The sequence below is a fragment of the Topomyia yanbarensis genome, chromosome 3 (genome assembly GCF_030247195.1).
Source record: "Topomyia yanbarensis strain Yona2022 chromosome 3, ASM3024719v1, whole genome shotgun sequence".
In the NCBI taxonomy this organism is placed as follows: Eukaryota; Metazoa; Arthropoda; class Insecta; order Diptera; family Culicidae; genus Topomyia; species Topomyia yanbarensis.
This window is the reverse complement of record NC_080672.1, coordinates 166161410-166185637: the sequence shown is the minus strand read 5'-3', so window position 1 is coordinate 166185637 and position 24228 is coordinate 166161410. Positions and strand designations below refer to the sequence as shown.

General features: G+C 36.8%; 1 protein-coding gene across 1 annotated transcript in view; it reads right to left on the bottom strand.

The window, feature by feature from the left end:
* The window catches only part of LOC131689775 (uncharacterized), a 471887-nt gene that overhangs the window by 439353 nt on the left and 8306 nt on the right, over positions 1-24228 (bottom strand). The window contains exons 2-3 of the mRNA XM_058975067.1: positions 6727-6924; positions 6405-6552 (exon numbers count right to left, since the gene is read on the bottom strand). Coding sequence (XP_058831050.1) covers positions 6405-6552; positions 6727-6924 — 346 coding nt within the window. The remainder of the gene's footprint in view (positions 1-6404; positions 6553-6726; positions 6925-24228) is intronic.

Genomic DNA, 24228 nt, shown 5'->3' with positions numbered 1-24228 from the left:
TTTTTGAAATATTTATATTTTTCCCAAATTTCTCATGTATTGAATGATGTATATTCAAAATTTTATGGTCATTGGATAAGAACAAGATTTTTAACAAGAGTTTAAACGTAGCAAAGTCCGGATTTTTTAATGATTTTCATTTCCGAAACCACCATTGCTCTGTTCACTTCATATGCATGTTGCTCTTTTGATTTTGGTCCGATTTTAGCACAACTACCCTCATTGTGTAGAGGAATGAAAGTAGTTGGTTAGTGAATAAAATACATTTGGTAAATTTGCTTGGAACTATGACTTTTTAGTTTAAATATGTTTGAGGTGGTCAGATCAAAAATACTTTTTTCACTAATGTATTCTGTACAAATTTCGGAAACATTTCGGAACGGTCACATAGTATACATTCTATGGGAAATAACCTCTACTTTTCGAATATCATGGTCTCGTTCTGCGCCTAGGTGCGCAAAAAGTTTTAAGGAGATTTTGAAGGTTTGTTGATGATATGGAGGCGCATGGTGTTTTGTGTAAAATAGTTAGACAATCTACAGTAAACCAACACGTTATACAATGGATTTAAAGTAGTGTTCTTCATTTTTATGATATTGCTGAAATTGGTGAACAGTAACGGAAAATCTATCATGAAAACGGAATCATAGTTATAAGAAAGGTTCAATAACACTGTATGGAAAAATGCATTTAATATTTTACGACTTTTGACATCAAAAATGAGCTCAGCACCTCAAAATTAGCTTAAATTGTGATTTTCAGCCAATTTGGGTAACATTTGAGGTTTTGTCCGACTTTTGTTTGAAGACCCGCCACTGTGCGGCGGCGGCGTGGCGCACACCTCTAAATCCGACGCGTTAATATTTATTGAATAAGAATTGATGAAACATGAGTGCGACACAGAGAAAATTTGAATGTGTTGTTATTTCCGTTTGGGGAACTTTTTGTTGGGACCGTTTTAGCATGAAACGTTTTGCTATTAGAGCATTTTTTCTTATTACCGTAAAGATATTACGGCCGAGTTTTAGGTGTAAAATTATTCATGCATTCACAGCAGTTCATCACCGGCTAAAACGCCCCACCCATTCACAGTGGTCGGAAACGCCAAAAACGTGAACTTAATTCACTAGAGGCCAAACCATCGAATATATTTACAGGGTGTCTTTGGAAGAATTGTTTGTATGAATATTCCCCACAATCTGATAACAATTGAAATTAGGCATGGCTTACTATGATCGAACTAAAAAAAATAACTTTTTATACTGATGACGTAGAAAGTTGGTGTCTTCGACAATGTTTTAGAAATGCTCATAGTGAAGAATATTGTTGAAGAACTTGAGCTTATAGGACTAAAGGTAATCGAGTTATAAGGCGTTTTTATGGCAACCCCCTTAAATCTAGTTTTTCTAATATAAATTTTTGTGCAAACTATGTTCAAGATAAATGTGTAGGTATCAAAACTACATAATATTGTCGAAGACTGTATGTAAAAATACTCATTCGTTTCAAAGTAATTGAAGACTTTTACATTTTTTTTCGCCAACTTCAACTACGTATAAGAACGAAAGGTGCAAACTAAAATACACAAACAGGCACTTTTTTAACTGTTTAAACTATGCGTTAGAATGTTTTTAATAAAACCGGTACTAATTTATAACTAATATAACAATAAATTAGAGTATTTGGTGCGGAGATCATAGTGTCGAATGTTGAAATATAGATATTTTCGCTTAAGGGGGGCGTTTTAGACCTGTTTACCCTACTTATTCTACTTCAAAAGACACAGTTACACCGATAGGTGAATACATATACGCAAGTAACTGCACGTTTCACGACAAGATGCCATACTCGATGCCTCTACAGCATTTCTCCTGTGGGTCGTTTGTGCTTTCCACGTTTGGAAAGGATGGAAAGATCTCCGCTGACTGACGAGCGAGCATTCATCTTTCTGGTAAGTATTGTTCCAGAGAAAAAAAACCCTGTTAGTAAGGAAATGATATAAACCTAGCAAGGTACGAAGAACACAGCAAGGACAAAGTTTGTTATTGGAAAGAACGAATTGAAGTGTTATTGCTTTTAGATTGAGGAAAAGAAGCTGACAAATAATGGCAGCGAAAAGGGTGTTTTGTGATAAGACAATAGTGTCTAGCATGAAAAAGGATTTTGGGGAATGTTTTTCTCCGGTAAGTACTCGTGAGAACAATACATGTTGTTGGCAAAAACTATTGTTATGTACTGGCCAAACAAATACTCTAAAAGTACAGCTCCAATTTCGTACAATGCATGTTAGATTACTTTTCAAAGATTAAATATTATTCCTCCACCATATTTGATTGTTATCAAAACGGGTGCTTGCTGAAAATGGATTCATTTTAATAGTAGGGGAGATGCTTCCTTATTCAATCCATCGCAGCTTCTCTATTATGCCTATTCTTTTGAACCCATTATCTAGAGAAGCGTATAGTATCAATATTAACCCATTGGAACAAATGGAAGGATAAATAGATGAAAGTTTGATGGAATTTAAACTTTGCATGAGAACACAAAATGCCGGATCTAAACGCTATTTACCATTTGTCCGAGAGCGTCAGTTAACCAAACGTCTCAATTGAACGAAAACTGTTTGTCGAATTGGATTTAGTCGTATGTCATATGGCTGAATGTCATATGCTCGATAGAGTCGTTTGGTCGAGTAAGTAAATTGCTTAGTCAAATACCGTCGAACTGATTGCTATTTGGACGAAATGGATTCATAGGCGAATGTCGTTCTATCTAAACGATTATTTGACCAAATAATCGTAATAGAGTGAAAATATTATTAAATGTGTTTTATTTGTTTCAAACATAAATTTTGTTTCTATAATATTGTACACACACATTTTATTGAAAATAACTTAAAACTAATGAGGTTATTTTCCTTCTTTCTAGCATGATCTGTTCTTCTGTACTTTTTACATAAGTCCACAAAGAAATTTCCGTTTCCTAACAAACATCTCGATAAGGTCTGATTTCAATTTTGTAAATGGAAAGTATAGATGGCTGACATGTAAACATTTCCAGTGTATGAGCTCAACTGCAGATGGGCACTTTGTATGCAATTGCAATCAAAAACTTCTTAGGTTGTGATGAGTTTCTGGTGCTTTGTAATATATGCACAGTTTAACGCATCTTTCTCAGGACTCCAAATGGTGATTATAAAGTGAATAATTGTGCTTGGGTTATTCGATCCGATATTGCTCCGCTTATTGGACTTGTGACCGAATTCAACATGGTCGTAGATTGTATTTATTTTTTTTATTTCGATGCTACATGTTTTGACTTTTAAAGCTTTTTGAAAATCAGCAAAAAGTATTGACGACATTTTACGAATTGTAAAATATATGCAACGATCAGTCAAATTTTTGAATTTTTACGCCATTTATTGACTAGTTAGAGAATGTAAAAACCTGTTTTAATCCACCAAGTGGTGCAATTTTGCCTTTCTCATTTAGCAAAGCTATGATTTAATAGCTGGTTACATTCAATATAACATTGTGGAAATACCTATTACATTCTTATTACACTTGGTAAGTATATATGAGTGCAAGACTGCCACGAGCCTGATGAGCACAATGTCGATGCTGACACTCTTGAAACAAACAAATATATAATATTCAATTAGCTTCGTCAGCGTGAAGCCAATGTTGTCTTCTTGTTAACATATTTTGAAATTCCGAGTGGTGGGGGAGAGTAGGGGGATAATTAGTGGAAGGGGAGGACGCGTTGGGAACAACCTAACATATTTTGGTATACGGCTGGGTGAAGGAAATACAGGTGTGGTCTGAGATTGAGGGGCGGTTGCGAGAGTTAAGGTGTGGTTTGGGAGGAAAGGGGAGAGGAGTGGATAAATACATTCCAGTTCAGACTAGGTTAGTGAAAATTGGTTCAATCATCACCGAAGTGGCTTTAGTTCTGGAATATGTCCGGAACCCGTGACTTGCGGAATTACCGATAGTGGATAATTTATTCTACGATTCTTTGATTCACTATCAGTGATCGAGGCCAGCGAATCGAAGTAATTTTATGTTAATTTAAATTGATGAGATAAATAAATAAATAAATACATTATAATTTTCTTTCGACCATAGGAACGTTTCCACTTCAGCTTCAGCTTCAATAACCATTTTCAGTTAAATAACTTATTCCACAGAAAAGGTATTTGGCCAAACGGCATTCAGCTACTTTGTTTTCGGATAATTGATCGAAAATCGGTCATCTACCCTATACGAACCCCTTGGTGCTAGCATGAAATCTCAAAAATTCTTTAATACTACATAGTGTTAAACAAAAAATGGTTGACAAGGAAGATTGCATTGTATTCTTCGACAATATAGTTCAATCGTGATTATAACACGAATATTACATACATAAATTAGATAAGTTCAACGAAGTTTGTACCAGATTTTAAAATATAAATACTTGTCAGGCGGTATGAATTGTAACACTAATGTCTAGGATTACAATTCAATACTTCAATATTACAATTCATATTTTCGAAGCTCTTTATAATTAGTCTAGTCTAGTCTAGTCTACACGTACACAGCCAACACATGTAGGAAAATTGCAGACGTTCGTCCACAATTTTTCTTGTCATTATTAATGGTGGGGCACATATTGAATATGACACAAGCATTAAAGCGGCCAGGCCAACTGTGCAGCGTACAAAATAAAGATGATTCAAAATTATACGGCAATCAAATTATTCATTCAATGAATAATTTATTCAACGGATTATTTTGAACCTTGAATAAGGAAGAAACGTGGACAACCGTACACAACCGTTTCAATTTAATGGGGGTTTGATAAATCGTTCGGAGTGACTTTGGTAAGAGGGTTAATAGCACTCCTTTGGTCCTAGGTTCCTGGGATGGGACAGAAGTATTTAGCCCTTACTCGCTCTTTTCGAAGCTCTTCATAATTAGTGTCATTAAACTAACCTTGCAAGAAATCTACTATCTACTAGTGTCATTAAACTAACCTTGCAATACGCTACTACCGGTGAAATTTATTCGATTGCTATCTAGAACCAGAGCTCTCAATAAGATGGGTTTTACAGAAAAAAAATAGAAGCATATCAGTCTTCCAATCTCGCTGTCACTAAATAACGGCAGCTCAAAGACTTATCCGATCCTGTTCATCATTTCTACGCAAGCGATAAGGAAACGAAAAGCACTCACGGACCCGTTACCACACGTTTGATGCGCACTGTGAAAGCTTAATTAATATCGATTTTTTTGCAAGGCTTAGCTTTTGCTATAATACAAAACGACATCTATATGTCGGGTACAGTATCACAGTGATTTACACTATCAATACAATTTGCTCATACACGAGTATCTATAACTGGACTTACAGGCAGATTTGTGCATTATGGGTAACGAACAAAATCATCGTCTATAGATGGCAAAATGATAGGGCTAATAGTTCTTGTATTTACATATGGAGACTTGTGCACTACTTTCTTGTATTGTAAAACATGTTATTCCAGTTCAGTGGTTGGTTGTCGAGAACGGAAATAAATGAATATGACTAATATAATATCATTGGATAACAGTTCCCTAATTCATCCTAGCACCTCTATTCATCCCACCCATTTGAACTCATTAGTTAGAGAAGTGTCTGCTATCTCAATTCAACGCATTAGCTTAAATAGTAGGATGAATAAGGGTGCACTGTACTCGACTTTTTGCTTCGCTCAAACGAAAGTATTATACATTTTCCAGGCCAGATTTTTCATTGTATTAATTTATAGGAACGAAGCAATGGTGTTGAAACCTGTTTTGGCGAAGTCCAGTGACAATTAGCTGAGCTATCAACGAAATAGTGTGACATGTTAACTAATGAGATCATCTCATTGAGATGAATAAAGACTCGTCAACCCTATGTTGTATTCAGAATACAACGCGATTGCTCGTATTTTGCATTCCCAATCCTTCACATTGATCCTACTTTGCCGTGTCAACGTTGTAAATAAACTAATTTAATCAATTGATGAAAACTGGTACAATGACTTTAAGCTAAATATTTGAATATTGCTTTATTGCTTAGCTTCAAATGGAATAATGACACAATGATAAAATTAGTCTTCATATTATTATTATTAAATTTTGTTTTTGATACGAACATTGAAAATACATTCATACCTATAACTTATTTTATCCCGAAGTGCCACACAACCCGCTCACATGAGGTGTAAAAGTATATAAGCGGTGTCCACCCATCCAAGAAAAGCTCCACTAACACATACATCAGCTGTCATGAATGGACAACAAGCAGATTTCATTCTGTTTCCTATATATGTGCCTGAACGTTCAAACAGCTCACAGAATATTACCTCCCATTGAAATGCACAGACAAAAACTCACCTGTTTTCGTAGTGTCCTCGTTCCTGTTCCGCAATGTTCCTTCCGCTCGAAGCGCTCGAATTTGAAGCTGTTCGAGCGATAAAGTTCATTGTCCTCGCCCCGACGATTGCGGCAGAGGCGTCGAGTTATGATGTTGCCACTTTTGGGACTGCAATCAAGATGGTAGAGAACACGCATAGGAAAAGATATCATCATCGTTAGAAACTAGAACACTTTCCATTCCCCCACCAAGGGGACAATAAACTAGGTCAAAGTGACGACAGAAAGGGTTCACCGAGAAATGGGATACGCATTAAGGAAATGAAAATGTCAACCAACTTACCCGCACGGTTTGCACTGATTCATATGTAGATCCCAGCTGAGGTTAAAATTGAACATCTTGAGCCGGGCGACGGCCCGTTGCCTTAGTGACTGTTCGTTGCCTGCTTGGGCCATTAGGCCCATCTGATTGCTGCGGCGGGAAGACGACGTGTGGTTTTTGTGGTAGCCGGCTGACGAGTGTCCACCACCTTGTGAATTCCTGCAAAATGAGATAACAAACCACAATTGGTAAGACTTAGGACTTTCTTCAATCGATCAGGTGATGAACCTTAAATAGACCAATGTGGGCTACGATTGCTCGTAATGCTATTTTATTTCTAATTGCATTGCTCGGTATTGGTGCACTCTTCTTTTGATCTCCAGCTTGCTATATTCATTACATTCACGGTTCTAAATACATTTTCAAGTTTGTATTGTTTACTTTAGAATGTTTGGTTCATCACTAGAAATCTCTTGAGAAATAATAGAGGATTATGTTTGGTGTAAAACAGTATCTCTACGCATGAGTCTATCTTCTGACCTCCAACAAAGCAGAAGCAAAAAATCACTACGCCATAGGCGCCAGTGAGCAAGCCAGCAATTTGTTCTATAGCCTTTGCATAAACAGTATTGTATCGTTGCCCCCATCTGCGCAGTGAAATGAATTTGCCAAAAGAAACAAAAGTGCTCGTGCTACTGCATAACACAATCTCGATCGACTTTAAGAAAACTGATATTAGACCCACAGTTCAGGAGGTGGAACAACTAGTTATCGTTAAAATGGAGCTTAATCTCGCGGAAGTTATATACATTCAGCTACACCACATCAAGAACTGGGTTTTGATTACGTTTAGAAGCAGAAAAAACATGACAAAGAACAACATGCAACAATAGTTCACATTTTATAACATAAGAATCAAGATCCCCACATATATGGAAAATGACATGGTGGAGGCTCGTATCCACGATCCAGCAACGCGCACTCCTTAAGATTACAGCAATCGAATTATGTCGCAATATGGAAAAGTGGAATCTATTACGAATGACGAAGAAACTTTTTCATCGATATTCCCATTGTCGTTCGTATTGTGAGGATGCGAATGACTAAACCAATACCTTCGTACAATACTATTGAATGCAAATCACTGAAGATGGCGTAAACTATAGGCAAACTACGTTGAACACATGCCCCGGGTATACCCCGACAATTCCGTAACCAGACAGCCCACTACGGGAAAACATGCGCTGAAGCAACTATTCAAAACTTATCTAGTATAGCCAATACCGACACTTACAGATAAACCAAAAAGATCGATACAATTAACCAATAATGAAGAGACCACGACCACGAAAACCACTCCCAAACCAACAACTGGCATCACCAATAAAGAAGCAAATACCGATGAAGACGGATTTACAACCAGGGTTACCATATTCACAGATTTTTCTGTAATGTCACAGATTTTTTTCGCGAATGAAACAAAATGTTTCGTTTATTTTAATAAACGTTTATGTATATTACGAACGATTTCGTTGGTCGCATTTAGGATCGATGTTTGACAGCACCGATTTTTTTTTAATTAAGCGGATCTATCTGGCAACATCGATTTTATTTCAACCTGCTCACTTCTATTGAGGGCTAGAAAGATTGTGGTGTGAAGAAATGGCCGCTTGATGAACAAAAGATTTCGTAAATTTTACTTATGTAGTGTACATTGCACGAATGTTGTCGGTTATAATGACATTATTTTTCGTGAATGAAACGAAATGTTTCGTTTCTTTCAATAAACGTTTGCGTATATTAAGAACAAGCTTGTTGCTCGCACGAATTCATTTCGTTCATCTGAGAGAAGTTTTCGTATTAAATAGCATATGATTTTGACAGAGAAAAACTCAAACTTATTTATACAAAACCAACTAGCACGGCTCAATTGAATCCGTATCAACTGGAAGCGAAAGAGGTTCAGGAAATCTTCCTAAATCCGGCGGACATGGATACGGTTACTAAATAGTCAGACCGAATCCGTTGTGATGATCAACAATTATGTGACGTATAGCAACAAGAACTCCATATTATACCTCTATGGAAGCTCTTTTGACGTTGGCGGTTAGACGAATGGTGCTCGTAAATATTATAAAGACTTTTGTATATGACGGCAAACAATTCGTTTGCCTAATAATTCGCAATAAGCCAACAAAAGTCGTTTCGTGGTTTTCACGAAAAACTCGTAATAAAAAATAAGTCTTTCAATAGAGCTACGAACGATTCATCATATGTACGAAAAATTCGTATAATTTATGAAAATTCTTTGTACGAAACTAATTTGTAGCAATTTACGAATATATTCTATCAGTGTGTCATGAAACCACTTTCTCATTAGCAAATGTTTCATTAACTCATGTTCTCGTGTTAAGGTAACTAGCGAATAAATATACCAAACAAAAAGTTTAATTTTACTCAATTGTATTTGTGGTATGTGGAGTCCCGTTATGTAGCTGATTTCAAAGTAAATTAGGACAAAACATTCTTTGGGCAATTGGCTTTCATTGACAAAAAATTGGATAAACCTTTAGTGTGTCGATGAAGGTAAGTATTTTTCGAAGATATGTAAAGTGGGGAGTTGTGAACCATACATTTCAGTGTATTATAGTTTTTTTAAAGAACAGTATCATCATTCGATTAACAGGGATGACTCATACATATTATGATATAAAAAGGTTCAATTTTATGCGAAAAGAAGGGTTCTGCCACAATTTTCATCTCCTCGTGCTGCAATCGCGAATTCAGGTGCCTTGACGCGAATCTTGTTGTCAACTGTTCATTTCGAATCAGATCACTTGTCCATCTCATTAAGAAATATCTTAAAATTTATCTTCTACAGTCCTAATAAAAATAAACCACAAAATAATCCATTTCTTATACTTTTTACGATGGTTCACAACTCCCCACCAAACAAAAAATGTCAATTCGACGAATTTCACGCATTCTACCATATCTCAAAAAAGAAAATGATTATTTTAAATTGCTTCAGCCTGTGGATGTATTAAGGTGTCCTTTACAAATACCAGGTCAAATTTCGAAAAACGACCAATGTTTATGGTAGTTATGCCCCGAAAACAAAACGATGTTCACACCTCCACACCGATTGACTGGCTCTTTATATGCGTGGTTGAGACTGACGTAGTGAATGGTATTGTGCGATACTTTGTAAATCTCCGCAGGGCAGCTCTCTTGATAGCCGTTGCAGCGTACTCGTTAGCCATGGGGGGCCGGTTTGTCGATGGTGAACTTTCTTCGGAACATGCCTGTCAATAACGTACACCAGAACGTTGGAAAAAGTTTGAACGCGATTTCGATATCTTCGGGGTCCAGAATATTTTCCCAATCGATGGTGGAAAGAAGGGCTGCGATGCAGCGATGATCAGCTTTACGAAAATCGTAGAAGACGGAGAGCAGTGAAATATCGAAATCATGCACCACAGTGCTATCAATCGTGGCTATCAATGGAGGATGATGCGCTACTGGTATCACCTGTGATTCCCGTTTGAGAACGAATTATGAGATATAGTAGTTCAAATTAACTTTCGAGTGTTTGCGAGTAAAAGATATAACCGATCACTTGGAGGCATTTAACATCATCCTACTGGCATATCATCTATTGATGAATACACCTGTGGCGGTAAACAAGAAGCAAGACACGATTCCGGTTTCTTAACAGTCTGTATATTATAACAGTTAAAAAATTCCTGTAAAATAATCATTACATTTCATGTTTCATACGTTTGTAATTCTCACTTACGTTTTGTTCTTATTTCCTTCTTGTTTTCCGTAATTAGTTACTATAAATCATCCGGTAGTGATTTGTGGTGGATCGTAATCCAATTCTTTAGGTTGTCAAATTATAGGTTAAGAAAGGGATATAGGTTAACAAATTATGCTTGCACGTAGGTTATCAATTCAATATAGGACATTTCAAAAACCGACTTACTTCGTATAAATTTGTATACAATTCAATGTAACTATTTAATATATAAATTATCGCGCTACTGCAAACCTGCTAGCCTCAGAACACGTTTTAAAGATGATCCTTCTTCTTTCGCTACTCGTGGTCTGTCAGTCATGATCTAACGGCTGCGGTCGTTAATTATAGGGTGATCATCGAAGATCGTCTTGGTGAGTTGTGCCGACCGAGGGGTCGTAACAGTCCCCCCAGGTACGCATGATTCCAGGCTTACGTGTCCTTCGCGACGAACATCTAAAACGGCGATCTTCCTTGCTGGTCGTTCACAAATTCCAGTCTTCGTCTGAGTCGATACTGATCTCACCTGATTGTATGGCTCTTGATTGATTCCAATGGTGCTAACCCGTGGCCAAAACTCACTGGGACGAAGGCGAACGATATTTTTACACAGGAGACAGTCTGCCCTGATTTTTTCGTACAGGCCTTGTAGTTTCGGAAGTCGAAACATCTTATGTGTCTCGTTTAGAACGAATTTGAGTTTTCGGTTAGGATACCGAACATGGAAGTCGTTGATGAATAGCATGATGATGTACTGGTCCGTTAGAACCTGGTTTGGTGCATCCATAATTGCAAATGCACACGCCTCGTTCCTGTCGTGCATGCGCAAGACTCGATCTTTGTCGAGGAATGGATTTAGATTATATACTAGGCTGGGTTTTGGAAGAGGTTTGCATTCCGATGCAACACGCGCTAGAAGACATAACTCATTCGAATACGATGCATTTTGAACTTGCTGGTAAAGCAAATTCGTTGCTTGTTGCAACTCACTCGCTGAAAGTTGGCCAGCTTTGAGTTCGATGTTCTTAATTTCACTCTGAACGTAAGTCGTAAATTTGGTGACTGCTGCTGCCGTTTGCAATAAGTGTTTCCATGTCGAGAACTTCTCTATACGAAACAACGGTTCCATGGTTTTATTTTGATAAAGCAGGCTTGCTCGACTTCCCTCTTTAGTTTCAACGGTGCTAAAAGAATCGACTGTCCATGTATCTCTTGCTTGCCACAGAAATGTTGGCCCTTCGAACCATCGACTGCTGATACTGACATCTGGAGCTCGAGATCGTTTGATTGCTTCATCGACCACCTTATTCTTCGAGTCCACACACTCCCAATTTCTATTATTAATAATAAGCTCGTTGACTAGCCAGCCCACGTATGGTGAATAGTTGCTGTGATCTAAACGCTGCGAAAGTCTGAAGATTGCTGGCTGTTAATCTTTCATTTCGCCGGTGCGAAAAGGCTTATCTGGCCATGTTACTCGTGTTTCCATAGGAATTCTGGCCCTTTGTACCATCGACTGATGATGCTGTGGTCTTGGGCTCTAGATTGTTTTATTGCAACAACAGTTTTATTGTTTTTCGAATTTACCCATTTCCAGTTTCCAACATTAGTATTTACTAATATCTTGCTTACTCGCCAGCCTGCATGTAAAGAATAACCACAGTGATCTGTATGCAGATGGCATAAGAAATCACTGTTATCGGTCCAACAGAAGTATTTGTTTAGGCAGAAGAATATCACTTTGGCTATTGTATTAGCTAGTCGCGCACCGATCACTACACTCTGCAACTCCTGTCTTTGTATGGGTGCTATCGGAAGTGGAGCGGCTTTTGACTTTACCCCGACAATTGAAAATGCCATAGCGCTGTCTAGCTGGGGCAGAAGATACACCACAACCGAACACCCCACCTCACTGGCATCTACGAAAGTGTGTAGTCGTATCAGGGTATTTGTTCCAAGTAATGTCAAGAACCGATAGCAGCGAAGAATGCTCACATCTTGTACTTCATTACCGTTGTCTCCTCCGACGCGAATCGACGAATAATCTTTATTTAATCCCATCCGCCTTATCCCCTGAAGCATGTTGGATTGAATCGGCTGATTTAATCTGAGCGGCTGGTTTTTTGATGCTGAGCCGTATTGGTTGGCCTTGAATAACTTTGCTGTTGTTGTTGGGTGCTGGTGTCAATTCTCAATGGAATTTGTTGTATCGTGACATTTTGTGATTGTGAGCTGATAGAGGGAACTACATCCAGGTTCGTTTCGCGCTGCGGTTCGAAATATTGATTAATATTCATTTCATCGTTTATCCGATTTCCTATCGTTTCATTTGTTTCTTTCTTTGCATCATCTATCGCCGAGGAAGTTTTGCTGACCAATTCCATCAGTAAGCTGTATCGCTTATGAATATAATCACGCTTCTTCGCATCTTCTTGTTCTTGCAATTTCCTATCTTCGTCCAGCATTTGTAACTCTGTTTTCGTTACTCCAGCATGCTGACGCCCTATGTTCTCGAAACCCTGCTTCGCGTTGTTTCGAGCTTGAACGGATGTCAAAGATTGCTGTTTGTTCACAATTTGTCCAGTCAACGGTTCAGTTGCGTGAATGATGGTGCTAGACGCAAGGGGAATGTTCATGGTAGAGGGGATCGGCTGATTGATGCTTGATGATACTGTTACGCACTGGCTTCGGCTAGCAACTCCTGAGAACACATCAACTGATGGTGATGATGTTCCCAACTGACGTGGTATCGTGTTTACATGTGGTTGCGCAGTTATGTTAGGTACAACGAACGTGTTTGGTAACATTTGTGTACGTACATTTATTGGACAGGGCAGGCTTGTCACAGTACTTATGAGCGTACGGGGAGCGAGATGGACACTGAGAGTTTGAAACGTCATGTTTGAAACGGGTACACTAGTATTTGTCAGAACGCGCACATTGTCCGAAACCAGGGAAACCGTACTAAGTGGCATTGATGTTACACTGGCAACTGGGATTGCTGAAGTATTTGTGTTAGCTAGTAGATCCATACTAGGAAGGTTGATCGATGTTTCATTTTCGGTTCCTTTAGATGCGTGGCACTTATAACAACCACAGCGCCGTTCATGATGTACAATATCATGGTTAACCTCTGCGCAGTAATTGAGGCGGTAAGCATCGACGGTCTCATCATCTATCGGTTGATTTTTTCCGGCTGCTGGTGCAGATCTCAATTTGATTGCTGTACGTCCAATCATCTCCGTACAAAAATAAACGTATTTTTTAATGTGGCGGTAAACAAGAAGCAAGACACGATTCCGGTTTCTTAACAGTCTGTATATTATAACAGTTAAAAAATTCCTGTAAAACAATCATTACATTTCATGTTTCATACGTTTGTAATTCTCACTTACGTTTTGTTCTTATTTCTTTCTTGTTTTCCGTAATTAGTTACTATAAATCAGCCGGTAGTGATTTGTGGTGGATCGTAATCCAATTCTTTAGACTATCAGCACCGGTGCGTAAGCAAATGCGTGTGTATTTTGATTACGCTAAACGATAATATTTTATTTAGACACCGTTTTCGCACCGGTCGTTGGTAAATAGGTTGCCAAAATAATAATCTGTTTTTACACCGGTAGTTGTTATTATAGTTACGTTACACTTTTTTGCAATCATGCAATAAAATAATCGTTTTTTTAATGATATGGACTTTACTCAGTGAAAAAAATATTGCTAGAAAGAAAATACATCTATTTATTGAATTCAATAAAACCATTTCAGTAACAAACATCGTTCTCTTTTCTAAAAATATTTTATTGCAATGATTGTAAAATTATTCAAACTGGAAATGTTTATTGAGATTAAAAGTTAATTATTGTTTCAATGAAAAAAATGCTCATACCATTAATTTTGCCGTTTGAAGCAATAAACATTGTATTATTGAATTGAATAAGACAATATGCTAAAATTCTCTATGTAATAAAAATTCTAAGAAATGTTATGGGTTCGGAACGGACAACGAATTCTAATAACTAATGTTTACCCAGAAGTTATTGTCTGAAGCACATACTACGGCCGCTCTGAATCAGGAGTGTAATGAAAAGGAGCTCATGCTAGATATTACAAACAAACTTGCGGAGAAGGAACCTTTACGACCACTCAACGATTGTTTTGCGGAAACAGTTTATACGATCAGTTTCGAATACGCTTTCGTTTTTATGTATTTCGAAGCCTTTGAAGAGGAGCTAATACTATATTGAAAAGCCAGAGAAAGTTGGGTTTTACCACAGATAACAGACGTTTAGGCTCGATTTGAATCGTGTGTAAATACCCGCTACTGAGATTCCGAATAAATCAGACTCTGAAACACGTTTGGCAAACGTTTGTAGATGGCGCAATGATCGATGCAATGCAGTTAGAGTGCAGCTGTCAAACACGTATAGTAAACAGTTGCGCAGATGGCAATAGTGAAACACGGATTTCCAACGTTTATCAATTTGAAAGTTTACACAGATTTTTGAAGAAATTTTGTTCTAGCCTAAACGTCTGTTATCTGTGGTTTTTCCAAATTATACGGAAGCCATCTGACGTACGTCCTTCAGACGCTGCAGTCAAATATATTCGGATGGGCGAAAAATTGCGCGTTAATGTATGTGAGAATACTGTCATACCCCAGGTAATAGACGTTTACACTGATTTTTACATAAATGTTGTAGCCCAAATGTCCATCAGCTGTGGTCATATTGTAGACAGCATAGCCGGGTAAACATATCTGGGTTTTAAGTATATTCAAAGGCAATTTTGAATCGCAGAATAGTGGGCTTATTCATGAATACTTGGTACGCTGGACTATAACCATTCGAAATGAAAACATTACTGTACAACTTGGGCAGAACAGTATACAGTAAAAAAAATAATTAAGTGATAGTATTTTATGTGTGGCTTCAATAATAATATTAACTTGCGTAAAATGCGTTGTTTTCCTAGGTTGATACACGGAGCACGTTATTATAGTAATCATATCTCATCTAACTATAACCTAGAACTAGAATCAGGAATCAGTAGCGACTGGTTCAAATAGCACGTTCCCCATGTTGATCGGAGATTTGTGCTTAAAAGACAATTATCAAAATTCACGTTGAGGGGAAGTTCGAAACCAATATTCACCAAATACATCTAGTGCTCGTGAACAAAAGGAGTATCGTCAACTCTTTCGTGACTGCTGTGAATTGCGCTGAACCAACAATAGTTTCTCCGGAATTTCCCCTCAATGTGGATTTTGACCCATACCAAAAGTAATTTTACTTTTGCTATTAATAAATGACATCCAATTCAGATTGTATGTAAAACATATAACTATCATTTTTAAGCAAACAACAATTAGTGTCTGTGGTATTATAGAGTCCCGTACAGAGGAATACGCAACGCTGCCTAAAATGATGCCATCTTCTTTGTTTCTGGCACCCATAATTTTTGCTGTAATTTTGAGTGACTTCAACCGAGTTACACAATAAATTAATATGGAGTGAATTGAAAGCTCACTGTTTCGTGGCTTATAGCACTTTATTCTTGATACTATTCCATGTAATTTATTTTACATTATTACAAAAAAGCATAATAAACTGAATACAGTGTCTTGTTTCGACAGTTGAAATATTTCGCCATGATATTAACTAACTAATACATTTCTTACTTGTTCTCCGAAAGAAGAATATTTGTTTACTTTGCACGATAGCTAGCCATCTGACTATTCGATAGGTAGATTTGGGTTCACTCTGTGCGAGCCTTTATATCATAAACAAGGCCTTTGGCAACAAGTAGCCGCTAGCCGGCGCTACTATCGGCCAATAGGCTTGCAGTAATCGATATATGAACTTTGCGTGCACCTATGGGTAAAGTAAAGTACAATCGGAAATTCTGGTTGGTTCTAATTCGTATTCGTAATTCGTATTCCGGCCGATTTCCCGAAAAAGCTTAACTGTGTAGTATTCCGGCGCCAATAACACAACTAATTCTAATTACAATCGGTTGTATCGCTGGAGCTGAAATACTAACTACAACTACATCTACTTCAAGAAATAAACATTAAGTGCGTACCCTGGAGCAAATTGGTACACACGAATTTGTGGCAAGTTAATACAGATATATATTAACTGAATTCAACATTTTGTCGTCGATACGGTAATTCCAAAGATGGAATCAAATAATGAGTTATTGCTCAAAAATTATAAATTTGATTCCAATTTATCAGTATGGCAAATGACATAACACGGAATTTTCCTTTCAAAAAACAGTCCTGCGGGTTAGTGCCAAATTTCGCTACTTACCAAATTGGTCATCAAGTCCACATTCATGTATCCACAGTTTGCATAAAATTGTCGGAGTAAGTCAAAAACTATTGCAACGAATTAACAAAAGTGGCTATCCTAGAATTATAGGACATTTCCACATTGTTTGACGAGGAATACTTCTAGTAAATTTATAATAAACGTCTTGAAACAAGCAATTTCATTGTCCAACAATAAATTATAAAGTTAATTAACATTTCGTGTTACTGTTTCTAAGAACAATATTAGAAATGTTGAAATGTATTAAAATATCATTTTTATAAGTTAAGTACAACCACCCAACCCCGTCTACTCCCGCCCTCCCCTTATTTACAGACTAAGTGAATTGAATTCCAAGTGCATTCACGTTCATGCATTTCACTGTACTGCCTATGATTGCAAGTCAGTCCCATGAAGATAAGAAATCCCATAGAAAACGGGGCAAATAAGCGATCTTGGGTAGTATACAGTCGTGATTCGCTGGTTGGGCCACAGCCTTGTCCAACTAACGAATTTGATTCGCTAGCTGGACCGACTGACAAATGCCAAAAACTCTATAAAGAAGATGTTGGCAGTGTAAATGCATCTGTTCTTATGTCTAAATATTGTCAGATTGATTGTCAAAGTAAATTTGGCACGAGCTTTTTAGTTGGACAATTGTCCAACTAGCGGAGGTTCAACTAAAAAGTGGTCCAGTTAAAAAGTGTCCAACCAGCGAATCACGACTGTACACCACAACACAATATTATCCCTTGAAAATATGATGAACCACCGGATGAAATGAGATGGTGATGATGTAACAGGTATGATCTGTGTCCTGCCATGCGTACCTATTAGCAATTAAATCCAGCATTTTTGAATTAAGCGCTGCAGAGTGTGTGATAAACCATTATTGTTGTGATCTTCTTTTTACTACTGGTCCTGAATTAAAAACTTTGCGCGAGAAAAATACACACATTTTCTTTCTTCTCGAATCTTAGTTTCCACAGTCCCCACAATCATCACCATTTGTTCGCAGCGATTTTCGTTGGACACTATCATTAGCTTTCGTATTGGCCTCCACATATAAAAATTTTCGGGCTTTTACAAGCTTCAAAGCCAATGAAATTCAGCTTCTTGCTAGCATCCCATCAATCGGATCCTGGGACACATCATGCCCAGGTTGACATAATGCTACATCTTCCAGTTCAATCCAAGCTGCTTAGGGATGATCCATAAATGACGTAGCATTTTTTGAGTGATTTTTAACGCCCCCCTCCCCCATCGTAGCATTTCGTCACAAACCTCTAAATACCTCCCCTGGTAATTACGTAGCTTGACGGTAACTCTGCCCCCCCTTTTCCCCGTAAATTTTTTTAAAAATTCTATTCTATTCCCCTTTAAAAAGCTACGTAGCATGACATGACCCCCTACCCCCCCTGTCGTCACACATCATCACAAAATACAAAACTCCCCCCTCCCCCATATAATGCTACGTCATTTATGGATGATCCCTTAGATGCACTAATTTTTACTTCCACGCAGAAAACATACAGCATAATCAAAACTGTGGGTAATTGAATACAAACAAATACTGTTCATTGTATCAAACGACAAAATAATTGGTGTGAATCGAGGTTTGAAAGTATATTTTCATTAAAGTTACAATAAACTTTTAATTTCAATAATTATTTTAATTTCTGTAAACTTTAAAAAAATGTTATTGAATTCAATCAAATAATTTATTGTCTCACAACCGATAGTTTTATTTATTGAGCTCAATCCATAGCTTTATTTAAAATAAAAATCTTTCACGAGTCGAATCAAAATTCACGCAGAACACTTCTGCATAACATTTATCGCGAGATCCTATTTTTTACATTTTCCTTTGTTTTGCCTACTTTCTGCGAATAGCAACATTGGCGTCGGTTGGAAGAAGTTACCATATATAGACACTCGCTGTAAACCGAAACGATAAGTTTCCATTTCCCAACCTGTTTACCAACCGCCGGTGCGGTGTCGTGTTATGATGACGGTTAGTAAATTGCTTATACCCACGTCCGGTGCTGATAGTCTTAGGTTGTCAAATTATAGGTTAAGAAAGGGATATAGGTTAACAAATTATGCTTGCACGTAGGTTATCAATTCAATATAGGACATTTCAAAAACCGACTTACTTCGTATAAATTTGTATACAATTCAATGTAACTATTTAATATATAAATTATCGCGCTACTGCAAACCTGCTAGCCTCAGAACACGTTTTAAAGATGATCCTTCTTCTTTCGCTACTCGTGGTCTGTCAGTCATGATCTAACGGCTGCGGTCGTTAATTATAAGGTGATCATCGAAGATCGTCTTGGTGAGTTGTGCGGACCGAGGGGTCGTAACAACACCCAAGTGGGATTGCGAGAGCCCTGCATTTTTGGCATTCCTGATAAGGTGAAATAGTTTAAAGTCACCAGCGAATGAAAGTTTCACGCACTTCAGAAAATGGTTAAGTTGTTTAAATAGAGCAAAAATATGAAAGATCCGAGATGACTACCCTTAGGAACTCCTGAACTGGCAGCGGTTATGTCGTGCAGTCTTCAATTTCCCCTGCCGTTTCACACTCAATTAGGTACGAGTGAAGCCAATTCAGAAAGGCAGTGAAGCCAATTTTCATCAAAATTAACACTCATCACCAAATCATAACTGATAGTAATCCAAGGTTTCGATGCACGAATATGTATACAGACGAAAACCTTCCATGGTAACCTATTTTCAAGGTGCAAACAAATCAGCATTGATGAAATGCGTAACCAAGTTCGCTTGTTTGCATTCCCTCCATTCATTCATTCCGCGTGATCATTTTTCAATCTGAGTATGCTTCACTATGTTCGATTCTTATCTATTCAGAAGTGAGGCACGAAATTCATAATATTGTTCGAATTCAATCGAAGTGATTGAGACAGTTTTGGCACTTTAATGCATAAGAAGGGCATTTGAAACCTATAGCTACGGGCCTTTATTGTACTAGAGCCTCGGATAGTACTATTGATGCCAAAACATCCTCCTTTTCATGCCCAAAAAATTGCAACGAATGCTATTTGATTCATTCATCAAGCATCGAAAGTTATCGATTGCGATGAGAAAATATCCATATTGGCCCGATCTTCACTCAATGCTGAGTTGCCTCTGACAACACGTAGTACAGCATTTATTGACGAATGAAAAGTTCTATTTGGCGCGTTATGTATTTGGATTTGATCGCCTACTACAAATAGAATGGCCTGAGAAGCAAGGACAATTGGTTCAGTATACAACATTCAACGTTGATATGCATCATTTTAGATCAACAATATTTTCATCAATCACCATCACTGCAGAAAGGTACCATTAAATCCAATTCTACTTAATTTGGAAATTATTATCTGGTGATTAATTTTATCAAACGCACAGAAAAGTCGATGTATATGGCATCTATCTGCAGTCTTGCTTGCAAACATTGTCTGATGAAAGATGTGTAAGATACTAAGTTTGTAATAGTTGATCGATTGGGCATGAAGCCATGTTGGGTCTCGGATTTGGAGCTAGAACAGTTACGGGTGATAAAATCAAGCACAATCAGTTCGAATAGCTCAGACATTTCACATAGTGCAAGAATAAAATAAATTATTTGTTAATATGAAAAATCAAACAATATTAATAAAGTTATAAAACTAATAGAAGAAATTAAATTGCGTCCAATTGATAATATTGTTAAAATGAACAAAATTAATGACAGAAAAAATGATAAGATTGTTGTAATGAAGAAAATTAATTAAAATGCGAGAACAGTAAAAAAATTAATCAAATGCATAAAATCAAAACAGTAAACAAAATATGTTGAATGAATGATATGAATAAAATGCATTAAATGAATAAACTGATCAGAATAAATATGATTCAGAATTAAATAGATACAATTACAGAATGAACCCAATTGAACAAACTAGATAAGAATACTAAATGAAATAAATGATTAAAAAAGAATGATCATATATTTAAAATTAGCTTAGTTTAGAGAACAACCAGAGAAATGTAAACAAACACCACGCATTTTATTCACATTTTCAGCACTAAATTTAAAGCACTTTCTCTATGAAAAGCTCGATATTTTCTTTCTAATGTGGCCAATTAATTGGTCTTGAACCATATTTTGCAATCAATTCGTCAGTTCAACCTGAAACGAGCGCACAATAATACAAACTTATCATCACAGGCACTTGAGTCGCTTAAAATTTATTTATGAATGTTAACCGACTGTAAAAGATGGAAATTCAGAATGTGTAACATTTTTGAAGTATGTGTTATCGGTTTCTTATGGCTAAGATTGGGTAGATCCCTAAGAGAAGAGACGACAACAGGCCTCTTGCTCTTCTTAATTTTCTTTACTGGGCTCTGCCATAAGTCTAAAGACGACAATCGTTCATCGTTGCTAGATTCCTTTTGCATGCTTTTCACAATTACTGAAAATAATTGGTCCTCAAAGATCGCACCTCAACCAAAACAATATTAACTGGCTATATCGCCATTCAGGACTATTAATAGAACTATCTGCATGAAATGTCAATGTACATGAAGAGTAGCCAAAATAGATTCGGCATCACTGTTTTTCATGCCGTTTGTAAACATTATGAATGCTTTTGACTTGCAAAACAACCAATCAGAAGCTAGGTTCAATATTGAAGGTAGGACTGGATCAAATTAGCTACGCGATTGTCTTCTCTTAGGTAGATACAAGGATAATATGCAAATTATGCAGTGTTTTTCCCGCGATATTTTAACCTCCACACACTTCTCTCGCTTTAAACTTCCATATACGACTATTTCTCCCTGCATGAAAAATAGCCTTTCTTATTTCGACTAATCTGGACGTGTATAGTGTAAATCAAATACGAGACTAGTTGGTGCGAGGAGCTACCTGACTTTTTTATTTTGATTTAGCGGTTTTAACCTTAGGGTCTTTCGTTTGTTGTTTTTTAGAAAACCCTATGTGCGGGGTTGGCAATCGAACCCAGGTGAGCTTCGTACAAGATAATCGGTTTCCCAACTACGCTATACCCCCCCCCCCCTGATTTTTCTTTGACTGATGCTATTTCGTTGACCTATTTCTCGATTGAACGAGTTGTGCTATCTTGTGACAACAAAAAACCAGACAACAATTCTAGTATCAAGTGCACATTGAAACCAGAAAGAAAGCCAATAGATTTCTCTGCTGGCATACATAATTCCCATGCAGATCATCAACTAGGTTCTTGTCTTGAGAGCAAAACGTTTCCGACCATAGTCTTCTCTGCTCTTGTTCTCAAAATTATTGAACTAGTTTCCTTTAGGGATTTCCAACATTTTTGGAAAGTATGCCGAAATGTAATGATAGATTATGCAAGTTTTTTTTTCGTCCAGCCTGCCGACAATTCAATTGTTTAATATATATTTACTTGGAATTGTTAAAAAAAATTGTGAAAAAAATTGTGTTCCAATTTCATCATATTGTAACTTGATATTCCTGCACCGCATGAAACTTTAGGCATAGTGATCTATGACGCATAAATTTACGAAACAGTTATGATTCCTTTTTATATGTAATTTTCTGAGCACTTTCGAAATACGTCATACATATTTTATCATCAATACACACTTATGACGCGTATATGAGCGACATTGGTTTATATTTTAATCAAAAACTGTCAACATAGTCTATCGATCTTCGTCAAAATCGATGGATCACTACAGAAAACATAGAAGAATGAAATGTCTTCTCCACAGAAAAGTTTCTAACATTTAAAAAAGATATTCAATCTCAAACTTTGAACATCATTATTCTCGAAAAGTGCTAAAGGCGCTTTGCATAACATAGCACAATAGCGACAATATGTGATATCCATAAATTCGGGTGTATAGTAAAGATGTTTGATAAAATATAGTTTTGCGCCACCAGAACTTTAATAGAGAATTTTAGAGGTATTAGTTTACAACGTTTTTCAACATATACGACTCCGTGTGACATACATAAATAATTGCGTATGTGCATTATTACTTACATATTTAATCAAATTATTTATTACTTAACTGAGCCTCAAAATGCTGTTAAAAGAACTTATTGGTAATTTGGAAAAGCTGTGTCGAATATCACGTCCGATAAATTATAAATTCTTTATTTATATTTGTTTATAGTGGTATTCTAAGATATTTCATAATATCCTAACAACAAGCCCTAGAAAAAAATCGATTGAAATGATTATTGATGTTGATCTAGAGTAGCTCAAAAACACGTGTCTTACAAAAAATCGAATACCTTTCGCAATTTTCATTCGATTTTAACTAGTAACGTTTTTCATTAGCTATTAGCAAGTTTCTTCAAAATGTGGGAAAAATTTAAAAAAAATTTCAACAAGCTCATAAAGAACATCAGGACCATTAGTTGCACTAAAACATAAAGTTCAGATAATCGACTGTAAATTAATTTACCTTTAATTTTGTGCTACAGCGATTAATATCGTAAATCGATTACCTTGTACGCAACTCATCTGAGTTCGATTCCCGACCCCACACATAGATTTAGAGACTTTTCCAACTGAGAGATGAACTGTAACTCAAAAACTGTTCTACTTTAATTTTTTCGGACGTTATTTTTTGACGAATGTCAAATATTAAAGTTCATTTAAAAAAGTTTTGTTTTGTAAACTAATAAAATTGATATAGAAACAACCTATTGTACTTCAGTGAGCGAAATGATAATTTTGTTTGTTTTGGTACGCACCGGTTACCAAACCAAAACACAATCGATCAAATTACTCCATCAACTGCATCCGCGCTTCCATGGGATGGTTATCACTAGCACTAATATGATGAACGAAAGAGAGCCATACTAATCCGTTGAATTCCGCCAAATGCTTTCATGCTTGCCACAAATTAGCTACTCTTACACGCAGATACCATCTTACAGTTCGCATAATCCCAAGAAAAACTATTTATTCCGGAGTAATCTTCCGTCAAACACATGTGATGGCATAAACACTTAGAATTGCACAAATGAATATTTAATTATACACCTAGACCCTTCGTGTGAACATACCTGAACAGCTAGTGTCGAGAATTGCATCACTAACCGGAACTCGTTGTTGTTCACTCCATCTTTTCTTGTCTCTAGAGAAGCGAGTGCAATGCACGTCTATCTGGTTGTAGTGCTTGTGCAGCCTTATATTGATTACAATTTGATTGATTGATTGCATTAAAAAGAAAAATGTAAGAAGTTCTGCTAAGCCAAAGATTACGTTTTTAATTAGCAAAGATTAAAGCTGGGCTATGATCGAAAAGTGGAAGATACACCTTTCTGATTTGTTTTAAATTTGAGCAATTTAATGACTTTTTCCACCGGGTTTGCCAGATCGAAAAAATGGGCAGCTAGAT